Raw genomic sequence first — 25,997 nt, forward strand, 5'->3', positions numbered from 1 at the left:
CATGTGTGATCTTTGTGTACCTATTATTAGTATTTAATTCATTGTCTTTTTTTTATTTGATGTATCAAATCAATAATTAATTATTCCGAAGAGTGAATTCATTACAATTTGTGTTTCAAATAAAAAATAATTGAATTAGTAACACTATTTTGACATTAAAACAGTATAATACAGAATTATGTTATTATTATATTAGGTTATGTGCAACAGACAAAAAAAAAAAAAAAAATATACAATTTTAACAATGAAAATTATTTAAAGTCATTTGATTAGTACACTAATCAACTTTATTGATAGTTATTAGTATTTACCCATCTTTTACTTTATATTTTTAAATGATAAAAGATAGAAGTATATCTTTGCTTGATACTTATACTTGTCTTGTGATAGAAAAATTATAAAATAGGTACTATATAACCTTGGCTATAATTTTACTATAGTATAATAGTATACAATTCTTATGATCTACACCATACAAAAAATCATTAATAAAATAAATGCACATATTTATTCATTATACATAAATAAATATATATAGGTACAATCATAGTATTTAGTAAATGTTTAGATAAAATCAATTACATTTAACAGAATAAAATATAAATAGGTCAATTTGAACTCATGACCTATACTAATCATTTATTACAAACAAATAAAATATGAACTCCTTAATACTATAATATCTAAGTAAAAAAGAAATGTAGTAAAAATTATTGTAGGTAGTACCCACATAAAATAAGATTATATGCATTGTTCTTTTAATTACATATAAAATAAAAAAAAACATAATAATGTATACAATATGAGATACTTAAAACAACACTTTAAAATAATAGACAATTATATATGATGGAAAAATGTCCTAAATTTAACATTAAAATATATTTCTTAATTTTTTTTTTTTTTTTTCAGTCATAAAGACAAATTTTTAAAGTCTATCAACAATGACTACGCAAGTATATTAATAAAATATCACAGAGCGCCTCAATAATAAAATATATCAATTTGGTAAAAAAAAATATACATAATATATGATTAGATACTATTCAAATAAAAGATATGTAAATAATTAGAAAAAAAAAATAAATAAATAAAAAAAAAAAATGAAGAGATTAATGTTTATAACTAAAGTCAAGTAGTATTATCTTAAAATGACAGTTATTTAGGACTTCATGAACAATTTGGCAAGTCTTGTATTTAATTTTTTTTTATTCTGTGTTTAAATTCTTTTTACTTTCAGCCTTTAAACTTGTTGACATCCGTTGATAATGAGGCTTCCATGTACCATTGGGTCTCTGATAGTCCAAATGGTCGTATTCTTGTTCTATGTAACAAATATTTATATATAATTTAATAATATTCATTTAAAAATTATAATCTGTTCATATTTTATAAGTAATGTAAAATAATGTGAATTCATAATCAAACAGGAATTTTAACAGTTAAAAAGAACATTTAACTTATTTTATTATTTTTAATGCATTTTAAATTCTTAAAAAGTTTCGACATTCAATCATATTATCATATTTTCATTAATTATTATTTTTTAAATTCAATAATAGCTTACCCGCTGCTGCTAATTTTTTATCTTCAATCTCATCATAAAGATTTTCTGATTTCAAATCATCTAAGCTGTGATATATGTTAGGATTGTTTATATCAGCTTCCATATTTTTGAAAGATGAAGCGCTAGTTGATGGAATACCATAACTATCACTGTCATCCATCAATGATGACGAGCAGCCAGCTTTCACCAAGTTATTAGACTTAGATAAATTATTTTTAATTTGACAGTTGTTCAAGGTTTGATGTTCATTAACCATTCCTACTGTTGTGTTAGCTTGTCCAAAAGAATATACAGGATTGTCAAAATGGAATCGATCTGAAATAATGCATAAAAATCATTTAATGGCAATATTTTTTTTAATTGGAAGAAATATTTAATATTAATTTATAATAACGTTATAAGTTATATAATTTATAGCACAAAATATATTTTTAACTTCAGCGTGAAACAAGAAGCAAGATATATAAAGGCCACAAAGTAGCCGAGAATGTCTGTTTATGTTTAAATTATATATCAATTAAATTAAATAAATATTATTTAATTTACTATAGGTATTTATAATTTATATTTATACATTTTTTACCTTGATTTACGGTAAGTGGATCGGCTCCATATTGGACATGTGCATGTATGACATTTTTGAGACCAGCAACACGATTACGGTAGTATAATAATACCATAATAAATGCAGCTATTACCAAAATAGCAACAAATATTCCTGCAAACGCACTTGAAGAGCTTTTTTCGGTATCTAATGTACCAATTATTCGGTCAGTTAATGGCTCGTCACAGTTTTCACCTAAACCATTTATCATTTTAATAAGTATCCAATAAATAATAAATATTACAATAAAACATTAAATTCAATGCTTTCACATTAAGCTATAAAGTAACAAGTATTCAATGGTATTTAAAGAACCAAGTCATAAATAAAAATCAACAATATTTAATTAGGTACCTAATTATTTTTTACTAATATTTTTTGCCAATGAAATTTATTTAACATCGTTGAAAGTTATCATAGTATTATTTATATCACGATTAATTTAAGTAACCATTATTAAAAGTTTTAAGTTTAAAAAATATATAACCAGTATCTACATGTTTAGGTATCATATATTAAGTATTTATTGGTGTGTCAGATTTATTATTATTTTATTATTATTATGAGTATAGTAAATATATTACATTAAAGAAATGTTTCGAAAACAGATAAAATTTAAGCACATTGAAAGCATTTATGATACAATGTACCTACTCGTTATCGTGTAACTAAAAATCATTTTTTTTTTTTTTAATAACTTTCAATAAGTGATTATTAAAAAATTTACTTTATCTCATAAAATAAAATTTATAAATATAATAGGTACACAATGAATATCTTAAAATGTAGATATGAATAGTGATGTATTAATTATAAGTAGTTATATAAGATAAGAGATTGTAAAGGTACCTGTGTATCCATGTCTGCATACACAACCGTCGACGGCATGACAGATAAATTTTTCATTAGGACAGTTGCACATAGACATACAGTGATCGCCATAATATTGATCAGGACAAACTATAAAATCGTAGAAAATTTTTCAATTTTTTAATGATTAACAACAGTTGTATGTATATTAAAGAGGTGAGTGTTCCTCTACTTAATAGTTTCAAATCGAAACAATATATACTGACCTTCGGAACACGCAGGACCGGTAAATCCAGGTTTACAGTGGCAAACGCCGTCGATGGCACGGCAAGAACCACCGTTTAGACATTTACACGGGAGCCCGCAATTGATACCATATGTACCGGGAGGACATACTTTCGTGCAGTTTGAACCGGTCCAGCCTGGATAACAATGGCATGCACCTGGAGAAAAAGAAGGAATATACGTGTAATTTGCTTTTGCGCGTTCTTTAAGTTGACAATAAAAGTTATCCTTACCAGTGACATGATGGCAATCACCATACTCGCAGTCACACTTTTTCAAACATCCTCGGCCATACGATTTGGCTGGACAAGCGTGCTGACATATTGGCCCGATGTAACCGGGGCGGCATTCAAACTTTCCAGTCACGTGGTCGCACGACAAGTTATCTGGGTAAACGGAAATTGAAAATTACAATAGTACAACTGTATAAATATTAAATTGACGCCACTGATTACTATACGTATACACAGGGCGTACCTATAAACAGGGATTTTAAGTTAATTTTTTTCGTCTTGAACTTAAAATTTAAACATAAAGCTTGACTAGAATAAACATTAATTACAGATCACAGCATAAATAAAAAAAAGTACTAATGTAAGAATTAGTAGGTTATCTAATTTTTAAATAATTGAAATTTTATTAAAGCAATGATATTTGTTTCTTAGCAAAATAAAGGTTATCCAAATAATGTTTTAAAAATTAAAAATTTTATAAAAACAAATATTCTTAATTGTTTATTGTGATTTATGTTTGAAAACATACATGAAAAAATAGCATTTTAAAGATCTGAAGAAAACACGTGTCCATAACATTACGTGTTAATCTATATGACAGTACTAAAAAGTATTTTGGTTTATGAAAAAAATAAAACTAGGAATAGTTTCTAACAAGCTTATTCCCAAATCTAATAAAGAGACTTCATTACCTCAATGACGATATTATAAATTAAAATATAAAACACCTTTAAGTACATCTACATAAATAACTAACAAATTTCAAATTGTTTTTAAACTTCTAAGAGCTGTATAAAACGTGAGCTTGACTACATGTACAATGCGGATGATAAGCGGATATATAACTAGATTGAATAGTTCAATTTGCATGTTAATTTATTATATATCCGATATAGTCTCATACTTCAACTTTAAATTGTAGGCAAACCAAATGCATTGGGATGTACTGAGTTCTGATGCATCTCATTATTACACGCCTATGACACTAAGCCTAGCAAATAGTCATGTGTAGCAAAATTTCCTTAATGGTAATACATAATATATAATATATATATATTAAATTATCGATTTAGTGTTTGGATTTTAGAGTAACATAAATAATGCTAAAACACTTCAAAAACTAAAATGGCATCTTATAGCATATGTATGTAAAAATAACTTAGCATGTGTAAGTCAAAAAAAATTAATAAATGTGTAATGTTTTCACTAATTAACAACCGAGTTGTTTGGTCATCATGTATGGATTGATAAGCAATATATTTATTACAAATACATTAACATATTATATAATGTATGTTACTATTAATAAATTTAAATGAGCGTTGACAAATATTTAAACAATACATCTATAAGCTAATGATGAGAAATGGTATTTATGGATATTTTATATAGTACTTATAATATTTAAAACACAAAATTGACAACGCATAATAATTTGCAAGCTTTTATCAATTTATACCAAAAACAAATTCAAAATTATCACATAAATAAATCGTTTAACTAAAATATTGAAAAATAAAGAATTTACCCAAGAGTACCTAATAATGAAGTTTATTCTATTCAAAAAAAAATTTTCTTTTAAATCTAATACAATATAAATATATTATAGACAGAGAAAGCAATTTACCGTCTAAATGTCTTTCTGGACATTCCTCTCTGCACCCAAAACCGTACTTGCCCGGCTTGCATGGCAGATCGCACTTGAGCCCCTCCCAGCCACGAGTGCATGTACATTTAGCCGTTTTTTGGTCGCACGAACTGTCGTTGTGACATTCGCATTCGTTTTGACAATCTTCACCATAAGTTCCGGACGGGCATAGCGTCTCGCATTGGACACCTTAAAATATAAAAATAATGAAATAAACGATAAGCTTGAACTCATACAATGGACGTGCTATTAACACAGGCTATCGTGAGACCTATTGTCCTATTGTACAGTATCTATTAACACGGCCGCGAAATGATATAATTGTTATGCATTTCAGTTGTAACACTAATTCTATAGGTATAAGTATGATTTCGTTTACCGTTCCAGCCTTCGACACATTTGCATTCACCAGTTACCGGGTTGCACGATGCTGTATTTTCCCAGTTACAATCGCAAGTCTGCTTACAGTCTCTGCCATAAGTCTTGGGTGGACAAGCAGAATCGCAGTTATCACCCGTAAAACCCGGTTGACAAGTACACGTACCTAAATCAATAAATTATCTATTAAATACAACAAACAAAGATAGTTGTAATCATGAAATAAAACACTATTATTTCTCACTAACTATTAATACTATATGACTAAAAGGAAAACGATTTACGTCATTATTCCCTAATTATATAAACTCATAATATAAAAAATATGTAGATTTCTTTATCTACGGACTCGACAATTATCATATCGTCATTCATAATACTAATAATATCCTATAATATTGATAAATTCCATAAAAAAAGAATTACTTAAACCAAAATCGTTATTTTAGGTCAGAAATATTAATAATTTTTTGCATAATCAAACAAAACCACCATTCCTGCTATTTTATGTTAATTTTGAGGCTTGGATCATCATTAAATAAAAGTGAAAACTTTAAATTAAATTCATTTTGCTAAACGAAGATAAGAATTGAGTCCCCTACAATAACCAAAATTCGACAATTGGTTTATAAATTTACGTAGTGTAAGTATTTATATATATATATATTTAATTAAGAACAAATTGAATACAGCTTTAAATAATAATCATAATGCATAAACATATTGCAATAAACATGTATGGCATAGTCGTTGTTATAAGTTACCCGTTCACTAATTGTTTAATCTTATTGTAATGTACTCATAGGTCTATATTTTTAAAGAAAATTTATACCTAAACAACATATTTCGTAAATTAGAAAATACAATAAGGGTCAATGTCGAATTAAAAATTAGTAAACAACTTGGATTTTTGAGTAATTCTAATCTTTACCAATTCTATTATTAAATATGTCGATGCGCAAATTATGTACTATAATTTTGCGTGAAGTAAATAAAAAACTAATTATGCATAATCAAAAAATCAAATAATTAACAACTGAAACAAAAGAGATCGAAATTAAAAATAGTGATTCACAAATAATTTACGGTCATAAATACATCCGGACAACTCATTATCTATGTACATAATATCCAGGATATTTATATACTTAAAATACTGATTTTATATTGCTTAAATTATATTGTACAAACATTTTTCAGTTGTATTATAATATTATACAAATATTATGATACGTTGATAAATTATATTTATTAAAGTATAAACTATTTTGATTATTGTATCCTCGCACTTTTCTATTAAAAAAAAAAATTAAATTAAAAAAAATAAATAGTATTCATATTTAGTTGTTTCTTTGATCGATATTATATCAATCTAAAATTTAAATATACCTACATAAAGGTAAAGAGTTTTTATACTAATCAAAAGCTAGTACGTGGTTTAAAAATAACTAATAAGACATTTAAGATCTAAGACTTTTTTTTTAAACAGACCAATTATTAAACTGATAAAATCTATATGAAATCATCAACAATATTCTAGATTTAGAATTTAATTTTAATATTTTCATTATCTGAAATAACCCATAACACACATTCAAAAGTATAATATCAGTATGTAGATAATTATTTTTTTAACGGGTGCTAGAAATATCAGATTCAAGTTTCTGTATGTCATTATTTATTAATTTTCATTATAATTATTAATTTAAATTCACACCTTACCTACATATTATCTCTATATCTATTATCTATACATGGTAAAACACGGTTATGACGTATGTTATCAGTAAGCAGTAGATAAATATTTTTAATGATAAAAAATTAAATATACGAATAAATGATTAATATTTTTATATTTTATTTAAAATTAAAAATATTGCTTATATAATAGTATATATTATTATAATACGAGTATTTAATATTTACCATCGACGGGACTACACGCTGCGTCATTTTTACATTGACATTCGTTTTTACAATTTTCCCCATAAAATGACTTTTCACACGGCAAATCACATTGCTGCCCTCTCCACCCAGGAGGACACAAACACATACCAGACTCAGGGGAACACTTAGCTCCATTGTTGCATTGGCACTGGTTGTTACAGTTCTCACCGAATGTTCCCTGAGGACAGGTTACGTTACACGAGAGTCCACGATAACCTAAAAATAACAATTAGATTATTATACAACTAAAATTAGTACTAAGATTATTACGTACGTCAAAAAATTCATCATTTAAACGAGCGTACCCAATACAGCATTTCAAAAATGCATTGTAAAATTATTATTATACACTCAATTATTTTTTTCATTTATTTAGCTTACTTACAAAACTAATTTAAAAAGATTGAATATATAAACATATAATTTATAAAATTGTAAATTGAAGTAAAATTATTATCAGAATAAAAAACATATCATATAATTGAAGTACTTGGAATCGTAATATTCGAACATTATTGACTTTAAACATACCGGGACCACAAATGCATGTGCCGTTATTAGCCAAACATTGCGCGTTGTTGTAGCAATCACATTTTCTTCGACATTTTTCGCCAAAAGTATACAAAGGACAAGTTCTAGAGCATGTTGGACCATCCCAACCAGCTACACACTCACAGGTTCCTTTCCACGGATGACAACTAAAATCAATATTTTTATTATAATTAAATCAAACAAAAATATATATACAAATTGTAATATAAATGTATACAATAGGTAATATGGCGGGAGTGGGGGGAAAGCAAAGTATGAAAAAACTGAACAGTTTAATAAAAGGGGGGAAAGGTCCCTGACCTTGATTCATAATTCTGGGCTGTTTTTTGTTTTAATATTATAAAGTTTTTTTTGATCAAAAAAAAATTTGTTATTTATACGACGAAAAAAAGTGGTATTTCAAATGCAAGAAAAACAACCATACAAGGGTCAAAAATTAGCATTTTATTCATTAGATAATAAAGATAATAAATATTAAATAATGATACATTTTTTAATGTTTAAGACTTTTACTTACAAAATGGTATTTTCAACAACGCATTGACATATTTTGTCACATCTTTCCCCATAAAGACCATCTGGGCATGTTCGTTTGGAACATTTATCACCTTTCCAACCTTTTTCACATATGCATTTTCCATGTTTTGGTTCACAATAAGAGTTTTCTGGACAATTACAACTTTTCAAACAATTTGGACCATACATTCCTTCCGGACAAATATCTTTGCACTAAACCAAAATATAAAAATTATTATTTGAAATTTGACTCTAAAAAAGTTGTTGTTACCTTTTCACCGTGATATCCAGGCATACATTGACATTGTCCAGTAATATGATGGCAATTACCTTCATTAAAACAATCGCATGTCTTACTGCAATTAACACCCCATTTTCCAGGCTCACATTTTTCTCCACACACCATTCCCTAAAAACCAAATTGTAATATTGTAATGTATAGTTAATATAATTATTAAAATAATTTTTCTTATTCTTTCCAGGGATATTTTAAGATTCAAACTTATCAATGGAATTTAACATATTATAACGGTTATGATCTAATTAATTTTTATTATATTTTTGTGTATATCATTGGTCGTGTAGTAATTTTCCTAATAAAAATGAATTAAGTGAACTTATTGTTTAATAATAAACTGCGGTTAATTTTTAAAATAGTTTTAACTATATTAAATAAGATTAACTTGGATTTAATTGTACTTATTTAGTTATTTTTTATAAAGGTAAACAACCAAATCAATGTATAAGTATCTAATTACTTTTAAATACTTTCTTTTCATTTGTTTTCTTTAGTAATCTTATGAGAAACTTGATGTGGCATTCTATAAATTATTTATAAAAAAAAATTATCAATGCTATTTATCTATTTGACACAGTGAAATAAACATGGATTTTATTCCGGTCTGATTACATTTAACAATCTAGTAGATAATAACCAATAAACCTTAACGATAAATAAATGAACAATTTAAACGAAAATCATTGCATATTTAATTCTTATCAAGGATATTTATTTAAAATAATATTTTAGAACGCGATTTATAAAATAAATGTTTGAATATAACATACCGTCCATCCAGAAGAGCATAAACAATGACCAGTATGTGGATCACAACTACCTGCATTCTGACATTTGCATTCGCTCTGGCATTCATCTCCATGATAACCAGAAGGACATCTCTGATCACATCTATAATTAGAATTAATAATATATTTTATACTTAACATTTGGTTTTTTCAAAAGTGCGATTTGCACAATTAGTTTCAATATGTAAAAAATTGGTGAAAAAATTAAAAATAAAATAATATTGATCTATTCCAAAATCAAAAAATAACTTGCTACTAGAAGTGTTGTGCTTACAGTGGACCTCTAAACCCCGGCGGGCAGTCACATTTTCCAGTGACTGGATCACAAATAGCACCGTTTTTACAAGGACATTCTTCAACACAGTTGATGCCAAAATTATGAGGTGAACATTTCTCTGAACAATCAACTCCCGTCCAACCTGCTAAGCATTTACATTGTCCATCATATGGATCACACGGTGATCCATTTTCACACTGACAATTTTCTGTACAAAACTCGCCGAATTTTCCAGTAGGACATGCTGCACATGAATAAATTATATTTATACTCTGATAATATTTTTAATATTATTTATTATTACTTTTATTGCAATAAGGTCCTCCATAGTTGTCATCACATTTACAAACATTTGGAGACGTGCAAGTACCATGTTCACAGCTATTCTGACAAACTGGAATGCAATTAGTTTTATTTGGCGATATAACAAATCCTTCACAGCATTCTTCAATGGGCTTTTTTTTTTCTAACACCTACAAATATAATACATAATAGGTTTACTGTTCATTCAACAAGATTCACAGAGATACAATTAAATATTAATAAAATGTTGAGATAAAACACTATTGATAATGTATTAATAAAATAAAGCAGAATAGTGGAATAATAGTTTATAAAAAAGATAAAAAAATACTATAAAAAAACAAAATATAAATTAAAATTGTAAACTAAATTTAAAATAATAAAAAAAAAAAAAATGTTTACACAAACATAAATTGATATAAAATATTTTTATGATTAAGTTCTCGTACACTAAAAAATAGTTCAAAAGTTTTTAAAGTTTAAATAGCTAAAATCATTTTTAGTATATAGTTTTTACACATAACACTCGAGTAGGATAATAAAATCAAATATAGTAGTGATCTAAATTAAAACTTAAAGTCTATTACTAATATATACCAATCAAGTCATTGAATAAAAAAAATAAACTTACAAAAGATATTTTTATAATAATGATTAAACTAAATGGAAAATACATACACTTTGATTTAAGTGCATACATACATTTCCGTTAGAAGAATTTCAATAAAAAATTTAATTAAAGCAGGAAGTAATAATTAAATACCCAATCAAGAAGATTTTAAAAAATTTAAAAAATATTAATCTGTCGCAATAACAGTATATTTTATTATGCTAGTAGATACCTAAAAATAACTATTTACAAACTAATAGTTTGTATTTTAAATTTTAATACAATTTATCATTCAAATATTTAAAAAATAAAAGTATTCTATATCTAGTAGTTCTTATTAATTGAACTATTTTACTTAGTGGATACTTATTAGCTTTAACAAAAGTATAATTATTATATACGAAATAAATCACAATTAAAATGGTTTATACATTATTTTATACTAAACGCTTTAGGATATACATTTTAACATCAAATACTATTAATTTAATCACGTATTTGATTAGATAAATTAAAGATTTTTTTTAAACAAACATAATATTAATTTCATAAAAAAAAAAATGAAATAACTATAAATATTAACTATTGAGATATTAGGTATTGCAAACCTGAGATAAATAATAAAAATGCACTCTAATTATAAAACACGTTGGTTACACAAAAATTATTTTTGTTTAAATTTACCTGCTGCGAAACAATCGATTTCATTACAATTCGGTATCTGGAACATTTTAGTTTGAAGTCTGTGAAACAAAAATAAGACTCTCGTACTTGATATGGTTTCAATTCAGTGACATTGACCGTCACATTATACCTAAAAAAAAGATTTAAAACTTAATAAAAGTTTTACATTGAAAAAATTATAAAAATTATCGTATCATAAAATTTAAATTATATATTAACACGATAATTTTAAGTAATTTTACTTAATAACCATGATATTATAAAGGCCTCATTTAAAAAATAAAAAAATATAAAGATGTTTTGATACACATACACAAGAACATAAGTCCTAGGTTAATAACATAATGTAGGTATACATACCATACATATTTCATTCCTTAATATATTTTAGTTATTATTACTAATTTTAGATAATATTACAACTCAATATCTAAGACACTATGAATAAAAGTGTATAATTATTAGACAAATATTATTTTAATAGAAATATACAATTATTAGAAAAAAAAGTTATTGTACAATAATATTATTTTTCTACAATAATATGATAAAATTACACATAACCTTTAATAAGCTCTACAATTAAAACATTTTTCAGATAAAAATTGATAAATATTCAAAACGGAACTACCATGTTTACAACAGAATATATTTATCAACAATAAATAAATCATATTATTTAATTTGTTTTATAACGATTAAAATGTTAAACAAAAACATTATGATATTTTATTTGTCTACAATATAATCAAATTATATTGAAATATATTTAAACAAAAATAACATTTTTTTTTTTATAGTATCGTTTATTGCTCAAAATTCTATTAGAAAAACCATTTTGTAAAATCAATTCACTCTAAAATATTACGTTTATTAGCGCACACATAAATTGAAATGGACATTTATGAAACTTTATTTTTATTTTTATGAACGTTATGTACAGGAAAAGCGAGTATTTATCATCTTGGTTTTTAAGTCAATAAGGTACAAAATACATATGGACATTTGATAACAATTTTAATAGCTAACAATAATTAACTATTATTTTTTTTTTATCATATAAACTGCTTAAGTTACTGATTTTTATATTTCGTATTACTCAACTCAAATGAGAATTTTTTCTTAAGTTTTTAATATTATTGTACAAGGTAGATAGCGCTACTTCTGTTTCCTATTATCGTATTTTACTTACCTTTATGGCGGCATAATATGTGTAGATATATTTTTTTTTATAACGCTTCTTCACTTAAAAATACCTTGCTTATGATATACCTATTTCGACCTTACTATGTTTTTAGGTTTATTTATACGTACGAGTTGAATCACTCACCTCTACGTAGAACAATAGTGTATTCGACACTAATTAGAACAATTATTATCATGTAGTAAATTCAAAAAATTATGCTATGATAAATGACCACAAATAAACAAATAATAATTATTTGACCAGAATTATTATGGTCGGAACTCGGTTTACCGAAATTATTACTCGATCATAGTATTTATACATAGAATATTAATTTAAATGTTAATATATGTTCATATAAATAATTAAAGATTTAATATTATTAACAGTTACTGAATAATATATTCCATTGATTAATTTAATATATTATTAACCTTCAATCTATCAGCAAAGCTATAAAAAATATTTTAATTAGAAACTTAAAATAAAATATTGTCATATTTTTTTCATTAAAACCCCACCAATAATTGAAATGTAAAACCACTTATTTATTTATTTATAGTAGAAAAAAGTAATACATTACTATTTAATTTATAATCTTCTGCATTCAACTTTTTCGACTCAGTAATAAAAATATACACATTATGATAAAAAAGCTGATATAAAACAATTTGCTTAATAATTTTTTTGTTTATTTGAAAAAAGTCGAAAAAATAAATCTATCTGAATTTCTAAGCACTAATAAAGTAACAACTAGAAATATATTTGATTCGATAATAAATTTCAATTAGTAGGGTTTGAATGTTAAGACTCCTACTTTTAGAAAAAATAACAATAGAAAAAAAATCACTTTTTTCCAAATTTAAGACTAGATGGATTCATTATGATGAAACAATTCAAAAAATTTTAATTATATATTCTACTTTATAAAAATAATTAATTTGGTCAATCATTCAAATTAATGAATTGTTAAATAATAAAACATGGTCACACCTAAATAACATTATTGTTGATATATTTTAATTTCATAATAACTTCCGTTAATCTATACGAAATAATATATATTTATTCAATCCCCAAAATGTATTTAATAACAACATAAGCACTTAAACTATAAAATACGTGTTTAAACAAAAATGCACTCACATTTCTAGTCTGGTACAAACATTAGATCCTTTAAGTTCTGTTTCCGATTGAGCTGAATAACACAGATGGGCAAGTAACAACGCCGCAGCGTATATACCCAAATTAAAATAACGTATCATGATGAATAGTGATCACCGATTACGTTTAATGAAAATTGTCAATTTACATGATGGTGATTATTTAAATGATTTATGTATCTGTGAAAGAAAAAACACACAAATAAAATTGTGAAACCAATACATTTGTCAATACACTTACAATCTAAAAAATAACAAAATAATTAAAACAAACCTGTAAATAAAATTATATTTTTAATTATTTTTAATTTTTCAATTTGTCTTTTCTGCATGCTTTAAAATCAACGAAAATGGCTTATAATAATAATTTACTTTTTCGTGGGGAGTAGATACACAATTATTTCTCCAATCTCCATATTTATGTCAAATCTTGTCAAATTATTTAACTAACATATCTTGTTAATCGTATTGTGTAATTGTGTAATAAATAATAAAATGTGAAGTAATAAGGTCAAGACAGTTGAGTACATTATTAACTATAATTAAAAAAATATCACCCTTCTATTTATTGGCGGAATATAATATGGCATCGCTTGTACAAGATTTATTGTGATACCAAGCTAAAATTATACATATTATTGTATCCCAGGAAAAAACTGAAATCAATTGTTTTTAAATATCAATCGTTACATATAAATAAATCGTATGATAATGCGTTTAGCAGGACAATATGCTAACAAATCAATTGCAATCACTATATTTATCAGTTTTTAGAATAAGGAAATCCGTTAAAAATCCAACAAATTACAAAATAATAAACAAATTGTTAAATAACAGTACCAATGCTAAAACTTATGTATCCATGAAAAAATATTGTTAGGCAAATAAATTAATCTAAAAAATGTGTATAACAAAACAAGTAATGATGCTTGTCCCCGACCTACTATCAATAAAATTATATTTTAAACGTAATAAAATAATATCATTACTCAAATTAGAAATAGCTTTTAATTGAAAAAAAATTATTAATAAATACATTAAAATATACAATGTTTGTATTACATGTATTATAACTTATAACACTTATATGGTTATAGTCTATAGCTATATTTTTCTATATTTGTACCATGCGTAATAAACATTTAGCATGTCATACATCATAATATATTTCAATAAAAGTATAGCTTTTTTCTTCATACAACAGATATTTAAATATTAGTTAAAATCTCGGTAATAAAAATAACAGTCTCATAAAGCATAATAAGAAATATTAAATAACATAAATACAAAAAATAATCGTTGACGTACCACTGCGAATTTGACTAAACAAAGCTTAATTAAACAAAAGATAATAAAAAAGAGCTATATGTGATTGTTTTCACTTGCAACATAATACCACGAACTCTAAAATATAGGTCTTGTAGTAATACTCCACTACATAATTTCTTAGACATCTAACATAGTTATGAGTTTATGACCATGTACATTTCAATAATATTATAGATAGATATAGTACACATATAACATATAATAATGCAAAATATGTGGTTATAGGTCTATACCATACAGCGCCACCGTTTCTGTGTGACACATCGATCAACGACGTATACAGCTGTATTACACTTTCTTACATCGATGTTTCGTACGTGATGTATACACCGCAATAAGCAATCGATAGATCGGTCGTGCCACGTGATGTGATAAGAGTACATCAAGTTAAATATAGGAGCACTGTAACTTTAGAGCACGAGTACTTCAATATTAATAGAAAAAAAAAATGTATCCGTTCAGTCAAGATTTTCTACTAACATATTACGTCCGCACGTGTACAACAGCCGTTATGGTTGTTGAAAAAATAATCTGTCTAATAATTTGCATGCAATTATCTAGATTATAATTGTATTGCGATGACAAAGTAACCACAACAGTGAATACCCGAATTGTAGCTGTCAATCTTACTAAACATTATTAGAATGGTTTCTTAATTTGACAGGTTATAATATTATATAAGGTATAAACAATTCATCATACATCTACCGATATCAATGTCATAAAAACATAATTTCAGTATATCAATGTTAAATATTCATTGTTAAGAAAGTGGTCTTTCGTAAAATCACTAAACACTCACTACCTGTGTTATTTATAAACATAAAAATTATGAAGTTACTTGAAATACTTAATTTATTATGGATTATACAGAATGATTCACTAAGTATGGTCGGCCTCATTTTTCATTTAAAAACGGATTTACTCAAATTCTAATTTTTAGAATACTTTAATTAACTTGAAAACCATATTTTCAATTTTTTGTACTACCTACTAAAGTAAACTTCTATGATTTTACAAACATCTGTTTCTCAAATAAACGCTCCCCTTTTTCATTATAAATTATTAAGTAGTTATATATATTTTTTTATTTTTATATGAGTACTAAATTAAAAATTCTTATGACTAGTTTATTAGTTATTAATTTTTATATGAAGAACGACAGTCCTCAAAAATTATTTTACCAAAGTATAAAACAAATATAACATTGGATCTAATATTTATTAAACTTAAACTGTCTTTTTTTTAATTATTCATGTTGATAAATTGATATTAATTACTAAAATTTTCAAGTCACTGTTAAAACTCTTATATCTTTCAAACATACATTATTTTAGACCTATTGTCCTCAATGTACGCTAATTTAAATAACTTAAAACCTATTCATTCGAATTTTGATTTTGATGCATAAAAACTGTTTGTTAAATATTTTTTAGTAAAAAAGAGGGAGAGGGTTAAATTTGAAAAAAATTTTTCGTTCATTTTAATCTGCACAGAAAGAACATTCCTTAAATAACAATTTAAGCATACCTTTACGTATACAGGTATAATTTAAATTTTCAAAAATTAGATTTTAAATAACTACAAAATTTATTTTAACAATATTTTTTGCTACTAGTAAGTCATGAGGTGAACAAGATATTTTTAAAACATAACTAGTAAAACATTAAAACTTATTCTGGATTCGTTAAATTTACTTCACATAACTAGCAGTATGAGGATCCAAAACAATATTATATCCATACATAAGAATAGGGCGGATATAGATACAATATATAATACCTATTATATATATAAATATATAATAATCATTTCATAGACAAGTATCACTAATTCGTGGCTTTTTATTTAAAATTGTATGACAAATTATTCTTATATTATATAGGTAATACTTTAAGAAAAAAACTGCAATTTTATTAAATTGTATTAAAATTATCACAACTTAACTAGGGTTAATTCAATGATTAAATTATATAACTCTTTTAGTCTATATATTGAAAAAAGTTCTGAGAATATACATATGAAGGTGGAAAGAGGTTCTCGCATGACACGCGCCTACCTTAGCTATTCTTAAGACGGGGGATTATTATGAATGTTCCAGTCCACAACAATAAATATTTTTTAACACAAGTAGTTATTTAATTACCGCGGGCTAACTCGAAGGTTATTATACTTGAATACTGAGGTATGAGCAAGTTCTAAAGATTATATTTTAATAGTATACTACAATACGGATCACTATATATTATATTATAATCGTCGTGTTATGTACCTATTATGATGTAGATCAGCTAATTCACGCATAAGAACAAAAATTAACGGTTTTAAAAAAAAAATATCCAAAAGCTACCCACAATCATCTATATATATATGAAGATACTGAACAAATACAATATTAATCTATTAGTTATCTTAAGTTTTTCAATATTGTGTGTTATGTGTAATCATCACAAGTTTCTATCGAAAATAAATAACATGGATTATTTATAATATTTCCGGTATTATAGTATAATAATAATAGTCCTCAGTATATTATCACAGAAGAATATACATAACATGCCTACACGTCATAATGATATCATACACTTCAGTTAACTGAAGAAAATGCACACACTCACGGGTGTGATGACGTATTTGTAACTATATTTACGGTATAAATTATATTATTAAAGATATTAATGGTACAATGGTTTTTGGCAGATGAAAGACGTGTGAATTGGTTTGGAAAGTAAAATATATTTTACGTAACATAATATAATATATTATAACTTAATACTTTTATTACAATAAGTACCTATAAAAAGTCTAAATATATTTCTAGTCAACAAATGATAACAGAATTTAAAGTAATCAACATTCATAGAAAATATAATAACTTAATGTCAAAAACACATACTTATACAATGAAGATTTATAATTTATAATTAATAGTAGGTAAAAATTATAGAACATAACTATGATTAAATTTTTTTTGTAAATAGTAATTATTTATAATATCATTATATTCTTCTATCAACATTAAAATACCTACTAAAATTAAACAAAGACGAACAAAGCACATTTGTTAAGAATAACATAATACGTCGTATTTTCTACATTCCATAGTTATATAAAAAATTAGATAAAAGTATTTGCTTCTAGAATAACGTATGTAGAAAATATGTAAATAATTACAAAAATAAATACAAGAGACTAAAATGCTGATCGTTTTTTTTTCTTATTTTGTTTACTAAGAATTAACTATATGAATAGACTTGTTTGCATGATATTCAAAACAGAGTTAAAACTATTGTTTGATAACTATAATATTAAATATATATATTACCGTGTACATAATGAAGTAATTTAATATTTTAATATGAATTTGTGTATGTATTTATGACATAATAAAAATATATTTTATTCAATATCGAACTTTTAAATATTTTTTAGTAAATATATTCTATAAAACAATTTATTAAAGGCATACCAAACATATCTTAAAATATTTGCTTATGTTATAATAACATACGATACTCTTTATTGTGTATATTATTTACTTATGACAATAAAGTGTAGGAATATTGAGTTTATGAGTAGCATAAATTTAAAATTTCACTTCCGTAAACTCCGATAAAAATCAGATATTTTCTAATTACGTCTATTGAACTTCATAAATGTCAAAATCTGTCACTGAACATTAAAATATAGTATAATAAATGAACAATATTGTTATTGTTTAGAATCAGCTTACAATCTCTCAACACTCCGAAAAAAAATACTGATTATTATCGTTTTGCGTATAATCAAGAATGTTTAATAAACAAAATAGTACCTACCTATGTAAATACTTGAAAATTGTTCACATTCTTAATTTTTTTAGACTTAATAACTGATTTAGTCTTTAAAATGCATAGCAAAGAACTGTTATCGTTTTCAATATTTTGATACATAACACTAGTTAGATGTTAGCAAGAATCAAAATCTTTATGAATGTAGACTACGAAAAATAAAACCATTTACCACAATAACTAAAAATAATCGTAAAAATCAAGTGAACAAAACGTATATTTTAAACGTAATTATTATATCACAACGTGATATAATAATAATTAATGACAGTGCGTCACAGATAAACTGCTGACAATGAATATAGGGCATATAACCCAAGGAAATAAAACTTATAATACTTAGACGATTGAATATGCTTTTCTTCATTTTAGAAAACATTATAATATTCGAAAATTTACAAAATTATTAAGTCCATATCGAATTTATTTTAGTGCACGTTTTTTCATAGTTCATGTTTTCCAATGATCTTTAATTATTTGTACATCCCAAAAAATGTAAAAGAAAAATAATAATGCTATAACCATCCAAAGTGATTTATATTGTTTTGATTATACTAAATATACTCTTCTCAGCATTAATATTTCTTTGTACTAAAATAATTATTAAGTTAAATTTCTCCAAAGATTAAAAGAATAGATAAGACACGCTTACAACACCTATACTTCTAAGTGCTAACATTAGGATACCACGGTCTGAAAGAGTAGAATATTCTGCCTTATAAAAATGCATGTATAACTTTCTATTGTACCTTCATTATGTTATCACTCATTCAAAATCAAATTGTTTTGTTCAAACCATAGTTGGGTGCTCTAGACATTATTCAACAAATATTATAATTATTACAGTTTAATATTACTTTATTCCATAAATAATACCAATGATTTGAAAAAAATTATATCACCTAATCAGTATAAATATTATATGTTAGAATAGATATGTTTATTTTTATTTCCTATGGTCCCTATGACCCATCAGTGTGTGACTGGTTAAGCTAATCATAAAAACGATTTAATACTATCGTTTTATACATGAGTATTTTACGAAGTCATCAGTTAAAATGTTTGTAGAGATATTAGACAAATCCATACTAATAGTAAAAAAATGAATTTGTATTAAAATGTAAAACAGGTCATACATAATATATTATATTGTTCACTTAAAAAAGTCAAGGTAATACAATTTTTCATGGAATAATAAAAAAGCATATTGCTTCTTCCGCGGAAACGCGCGATATTAATACGTATGACCTGTCTATAATTTATTATTTATGGGCCTCTTTCGATTCGCTGCACTTGCGATACATATACCGTATCGCGCGCGCGTGCGGAACGAAAACGATATCGTTACCGCGTCGGTTGTTTGCATTAAGTCGGACGGGTATGCTAAAGTCACATAGTAGTTTAAAAATGAAAAAAAAAACGCTGGCCGAAAATTGCTTTGGCAATTTCTTATTTCTTTAAAATCAAATATTTATATTGTAAAATTATTATCTACTAACTTTCTTCCTGAACTTCAATGACAATTAAAAAATTTCACTATATAGGACTGATTATTAACTGATATTGTAGAAATGATCAACCTCTGACCTACCACGTCGCATTACATACAAGCCTACGCTATTACTTCAGTTTTACTTAACGTTCTTTCTGACTTTTTTTGGTATTTCTTGGCTCCTAAGCGTCGTAGCGCAATGTTAATTAGCCTATAAAATTCTTCAAGAATAGGCTATAGGTATCAAATGAAAAAGAATTTTTCGAATACGACTAGTAGTTTCAAAAATTAGCGCGTTCAAACAAAAAAACGAACTCTTCGGCTTTATTTTATATTTAGTATAGATTTTTTCCAACAAATTATTGCAATTTTATACCACGCGTATACCTAAATATAATATCATTATATTACAACACGTGAAAATATAAAATTATTGGCGTAGACATATATTTTTTTTATTTTTTTGTGTCGTTTGGTCGAAAATCGTCGATTAAAGACTTAGTGCCCGAATTGAAAAACGAGTGGGTACTGGTGTACCAGGATACTATGCTAGCGGGTGTTGCTAGGTGTGGTCGGCCTCGAAAACCGCCGACGCTTGCCGTTCCGTGAGATATTTGAACGTCCGGCGGTCGCCAGCAGAAGCCCGGAGTATGTGTGCAACGTATCGCGTCTCAGATGGCTTCTCGACGTGATATTTTTAATTGGGTACTGTACCTACGACAAGTCCCAGTTCTCTCCCTCCCATATCCCAACGCACTCTCATAAACGCTCGCTAGAACGAAACGATAAATATGTTACTTTTTATATATATTATATATAAAATAAACTAGTAATATTTGATACATTGAAAATATATAATTTTGAAGACAACATGAGAAACAACACAATAATTCAAAAATATCTCATGATCCGATACAATATGCATGAACATATTATTTATTTTAGGGGCTAGTGGACGCCATGAATAATAATAATAAAAATTATCACAATTTCATCAATTGTATCTAGCTCAAATTATCTTGATCATACTTAGTGCGTTGCATTACAATGATAAATATAAATATTATATTGAAGAAAATACTGATAAAGGGTTAAGTTCAAGTTTCAGAGATGCACTCACACTAAAGTCATTTACAGATTATAAATTATACATCAGCAAAATATACGGTGAACATTAAGAGGTCAAAGCCTAAGAATAATTTTTTACATGTTAATTGCCTAGACTAATCAATTATGTAAAACGGATGTTTACAACCAATAAAAAATATCAATTCTTCCAAGTTTCTCACTCTAAATAAATCACAAAGTAATACTGAGCATGCAATTATAAAAATGATTTACAGATAGGTCATGTCTTAAATAAAAAGCATATAATCTAACTAATAATTTCATGTTTTAAATGTTATCGAGTCGTAATAACATATTCTTAAAATTATGAGTAAGATTTATTGATTGATAAGTTCAAACTTAAAATATTACAATAAAAACACGTTTTGTTGTATTATACACGTCAGTTGTATTATTGTCGGTTGTAAACTATACAATACACTACAAGTACACTTTAATAAGAACATCCTTAACTATTTAGTTTATTTCTCATGTTATATGTATAGAAATTGAAATGATAAATAATCACATTTTTTAAATTTAACAATTAGGTTTGATTTAAAATTTTATAAACTCTACTCAAATATATTTTAAAGAATATTATATAATATAATTTTATTAATTTTTAATACTTATTTAATAAAATTATTATGTCATTATTCCACGATTTAAAAAAGTATTAATTTGTATTATATATTTTTATATTTATACCTGATACTTAGACAATTCATTATAAATAGATACCTAATTCCGATCATTACTATTTTAATAAATACAAATATTTACATTGATTCTATATTCTAGAAGATATTATTATAGCTACAATGTGAAATTCAGTGTATTTAGGAACATTGATGTGTGGTGAATTTTGTTTTTCACACAATATTTTTACCAATACAAACGATGTTTATACTCAGATATTGTATTATTACCGGCATTGTATATTAATACAATATTGCTTTAAAAGTTAAAAGAGAGATGTTATTGAAATTACGTTATGGATTTTTAATCAAAAGAAAACCCAATTTGTTAAACCACTTTCCAAATAAGAGATTTCAAACACACTGAACGATTTTCTAAAAATATTTAGATATTTTATACCAAATATAACCAAGTTAAACTTAAAAATTTTAAATATTGTTACAAAAAATATATTTTTTAATTATTTCAATAATTTTATTTAATATAACAATTAAAATTTTAGTTGAAAAATTATAAAGATTGGCACATAAATGAATAAATATAATAAATACAAGGTAATTTTTTTTTAAATTGGACATTCATTTTATCGAAAAAGTATTACCATTTTCCTAAACCCTCAACACTTAAGAGTCATAATTAAATAATTGTTTGAATTTTTTTCAGGTACAATTATTAATATTGAAATTTTCAGAAAAATATTTTACTTTAGAACACATTAAAAATAATTCAAAAGTAATAAAAATATTATATTCATTATTTTTTTTTTCAAACGTTGTTTTAGAAAAACTTTAAATATTACATAAAAAAATACTTCCAAAAACAAAAACTTTTGAGAAAATCAATATAATCTTTAAAATAACCATAATGCATTATATTTTGTAAATTGTAGATACATCTGTATAAATTAAAAACAAATAATTAAAATAAATCAGATAAAGAACGATATAAAAATAAATAAAAAATTTTGTTAAAATTATTAAATGTAATATTTTTTGTCATTAAATTGCATAAATATTTATTGTTACATAAAAAATAACACCAAACAGATTTCTAAATTAATACTATTAAAAACTACAACAGAAAAAAAAATTATGTACGTACTAATGAGAAATATTGTAATTTTGCAAAGAGGTGCATTTTTTAAGAAATTTGATTGGTATGCTAATAAATAAAAACTGTAGCCTAGTAATATTCTTTGGTACCCGATAATAAATAGATATATTGTAAAAGTTTTTAGAATGTTTTAATGTTTAATCAGATTAACTATAATATTTTAAAACGTCGCTTCTGCTTTAAGATTCAAATAAAAATAAATGCAATTTTGGTTCAATATTAGTTCACTAAATTAAAAAAAATAATTTTAGTCTATCCTTAAAAATTAAGATTTTTACATCATTGTTATACCTAATCATTTGGGCAATGTAGGAATTAACATTAACTGTTCAACTCAATATAAACCTATGTTTTTATTATTAATCACTTGTCTAAGTTTATCTTAAATAAAAATATAATTATTTATAACTGAAAAAATTGTGATTATTGACTACGTATAACAGGATCTGTAGAATTTAATCAATCCTTATTATTATTCAAATAATTTTGTTAACTCAAAAAATGATGCTTAATACTTTAATAGAAAGCTTCGTGAAATATTTAATTTACTAATACTTTAGAATTAATATTGTACTATACTATATACTTATAAATACTTAAACTTATTAAATATATTTTGAATATAAATTTGTAATTGTTTATACATGCAATTTTTGAACGCCAAATAATAAATAAGTTGTCCAATAAATATCAATAAAAAACGAATAAATTTAATAATCAAAAATGTATGATAATAATCAATTATTCATAAGCATTTCTAAAATAAAAAATAAATACCTAAACATAAAAATTATTTTCAAGTTCAAAAATAACAACATTGTTAATTTAGTCGATTATTCTCAGTATTAAAACAATTTGGTTCAGACAAGTTTCTTCATATATAATCAGTAATACACAATGCATAATAATATTTAAAATGTATTTTAAATTTTTAAATTAAACAATGAATACCATTGAATATAGTCAAATACCTTATCAATAAAAATACTTAACGTCAAAATCGATCTTAGCGAAGCAAAAATAAATTTATATAAATAAAAAATATGTTTTTATTTTATAATATATTAATACATCATTTTTTTTGTTTAGGTGTTCACGACACTACTTTAACCTAGTATGGATGTTCCAATGTACAATGTACAAAATAACTAGTGAGATTAAATTAAGTTGGTGGGGTAAACAATAGGGACATTATATTATAGTAGTCGTTTATCATCCATCATGACCTTAAAACATTAGAATACCTTTTAAAATACTATGTTTATGTTTATCTCGACTCTAATAAGAAACACACATTGTCATAAAAAAACTTACAACGTTATTATTTATATATTTAGATTTGATAAATAATTTAGGAATACAAGATAATAATATAAATAAATGTATTGTCTTACTAAAGAAAATATATAAGTGTTTAAAATCACTTATAGATTTAAATTTAAATTTCGATCCTCGCATGAAACTGAAACTATCGTAGAAAATATTGATACTATTCAGAAAGAAATAGAAATAAATTGTTTTTTAATTAACTTATAGTGTTTATACATGGGATTATAATAATATGTATAGAAATTATTTCGATTTTAATTAGTACACCGGCCATTTTATTACACCTGATGCCGCAATGATGTGTTTTTCATTCAATCACGAATTAAATACTGAATTATTTTGTATATTAAAGTTATCATTTATATAACTATTCCTACTTTACATGTTCAATGTAAATAGATCATACGTGTTTATACTCGTAGAATGATATTATTTTAATAAATTTATTAATTATAGGTTTATATAATTGTATTTAGTTCTAAGCATTAAAAAAAAACATAATTTTGATTATCGCTATCAACATAAGAACCGTAATAACAATGCATTTTTTTAATGTAATTATAAAATAATTTAAATCAAAATTTATATTATAAATAAATCCTATAAATTCTGTTATAATATATAGGTTATAACCAATATTATATAACTACCTATATAGCAATAGGTGTTTGGATTTTAGATATTACACGGTTAGGTATGTTAAATTAATTAAATATTATTAATATTATACACTATAGGTAATCAAAAATCTAAAATAAATCCTAGTTCACTAAAATTATTCAAATACATCATTACTATAATCGTTTAAATTTAAAATAAATTAATAAAAAGATCATTTTGAAGTAATTAGTATAAAAATAATAATTATTATACCTAAAAATATTTAAATTATTTAAAAACTTTCTTGTTGAAAGTAGGTTTAAATCCCGTTATAGTTTTTATATATTTTTTTTTTTTATTTTTTTGTTTTTTTTTTAATGAATACTTTTTGTAAATATTCACAATATTCATAATTTGAGACAAAAGCTTTAAATCTAAATAAATTTGAACCTAGTTTCTTTTCAGTAGTTGTGAAATTTAAGATTACTCATATTACCTACCAACTCGCCTACCAAGTATATGTACAATCCTTAATGCGAAAATAAACGCTTTTGGATAATATGTATAAATTATTTAATTCAATTTTTGAAATCAAATTAACTCCTGCTACAGAATTAAAAAATGCGTGCAAATAGCTTAATGCTAA

At 24.7% G+C, this 25,997-nt stretch overlaps 1 protein-coding gene across 1 annotated transcript in view; it reads right to left on the bottom strand.

Moving 5' to 3' along the window:
- Positions 1–1,093: 1,093 nt before the first annotated feature.
- The window catches only part of LOC112597967 (protein draper-like), a 28,841-nt gene continuing 3,937 nt past the window's right edge, over positions 1,094–25,997 (bottom strand). Inside the window, exons 2-18 of the mRNA XM_025344240.1 lie at positions 13,833–14,029; positions 11,501–11,630; positions 10,208–10,376; positions 9,901–10,147; positions 9,609–9,729; positions 8,812–8,949; positions 8,542–8,753; positions 8,004–8,170; positions 7,452–7,688; positions 5,527–5,691; positions 5,127–5,336; positions 3,500–3,652; positions 3,248–3,424; positions 3,021–3,131; positions 2,151–2,366; positions 1,568–1,882; positions 1,094–1,324 (exon numbers count right to left, since the gene is read on the bottom strand). Coding sequence (XP_025200025.1) covers positions 1,209–1,324; positions 1,568–1,882; positions 2,151–2,366; positions 3,021–3,131; positions 3,248–3,424; positions 3,500–3,652; positions 5,127–5,336; positions 5,527–5,691; positions 7,452–7,688; positions 8,004–8,170; positions 8,542–8,753; positions 8,812–8,949; positions 9,609–9,729; positions 9,901–10,147; positions 10,208–10,376; positions 11,501–11,630; positions 13,833–13,951 — 3,003 coding nt within the window. The 5' untranslated portion in view covers positions 13,952–14,029 and the 3' untranslated portion in view covers positions 1,094–1,208. The remainder of the gene's footprint in view (positions 1,325–1,567; positions 1,883–2,150; positions 2,367–3,020; positions 3,132–3,247; positions 3,425–3,499; positions 3,653–5,126; positions 5,337–5,526; positions 5,692–7,451; positions 7,689–8,003; positions 8,171–8,541; positions 8,754–8,811; positions 8,950–9,608; positions 9,730–9,900; positions 10,148–10,207; positions 10,377–11,500; positions 11,631–13,832; positions 14,030–25,997) is intronic.

Source organism: Melanaphis sacchari, unplaced genomic scaffold (assembly GCF_002803265.2).
Source record: "Melanaphis sacchari strain LSU unplaced genomic scaffold, SCAv2.0 Contig44_pilon_pilon, whole genome shotgun sequence".
Taxonomy (NCBI): Eukaryota; Metazoa; Arthropoda; class Insecta; order Hemiptera; family Aphididae; genus Melanaphis; species Melanaphis sacchari.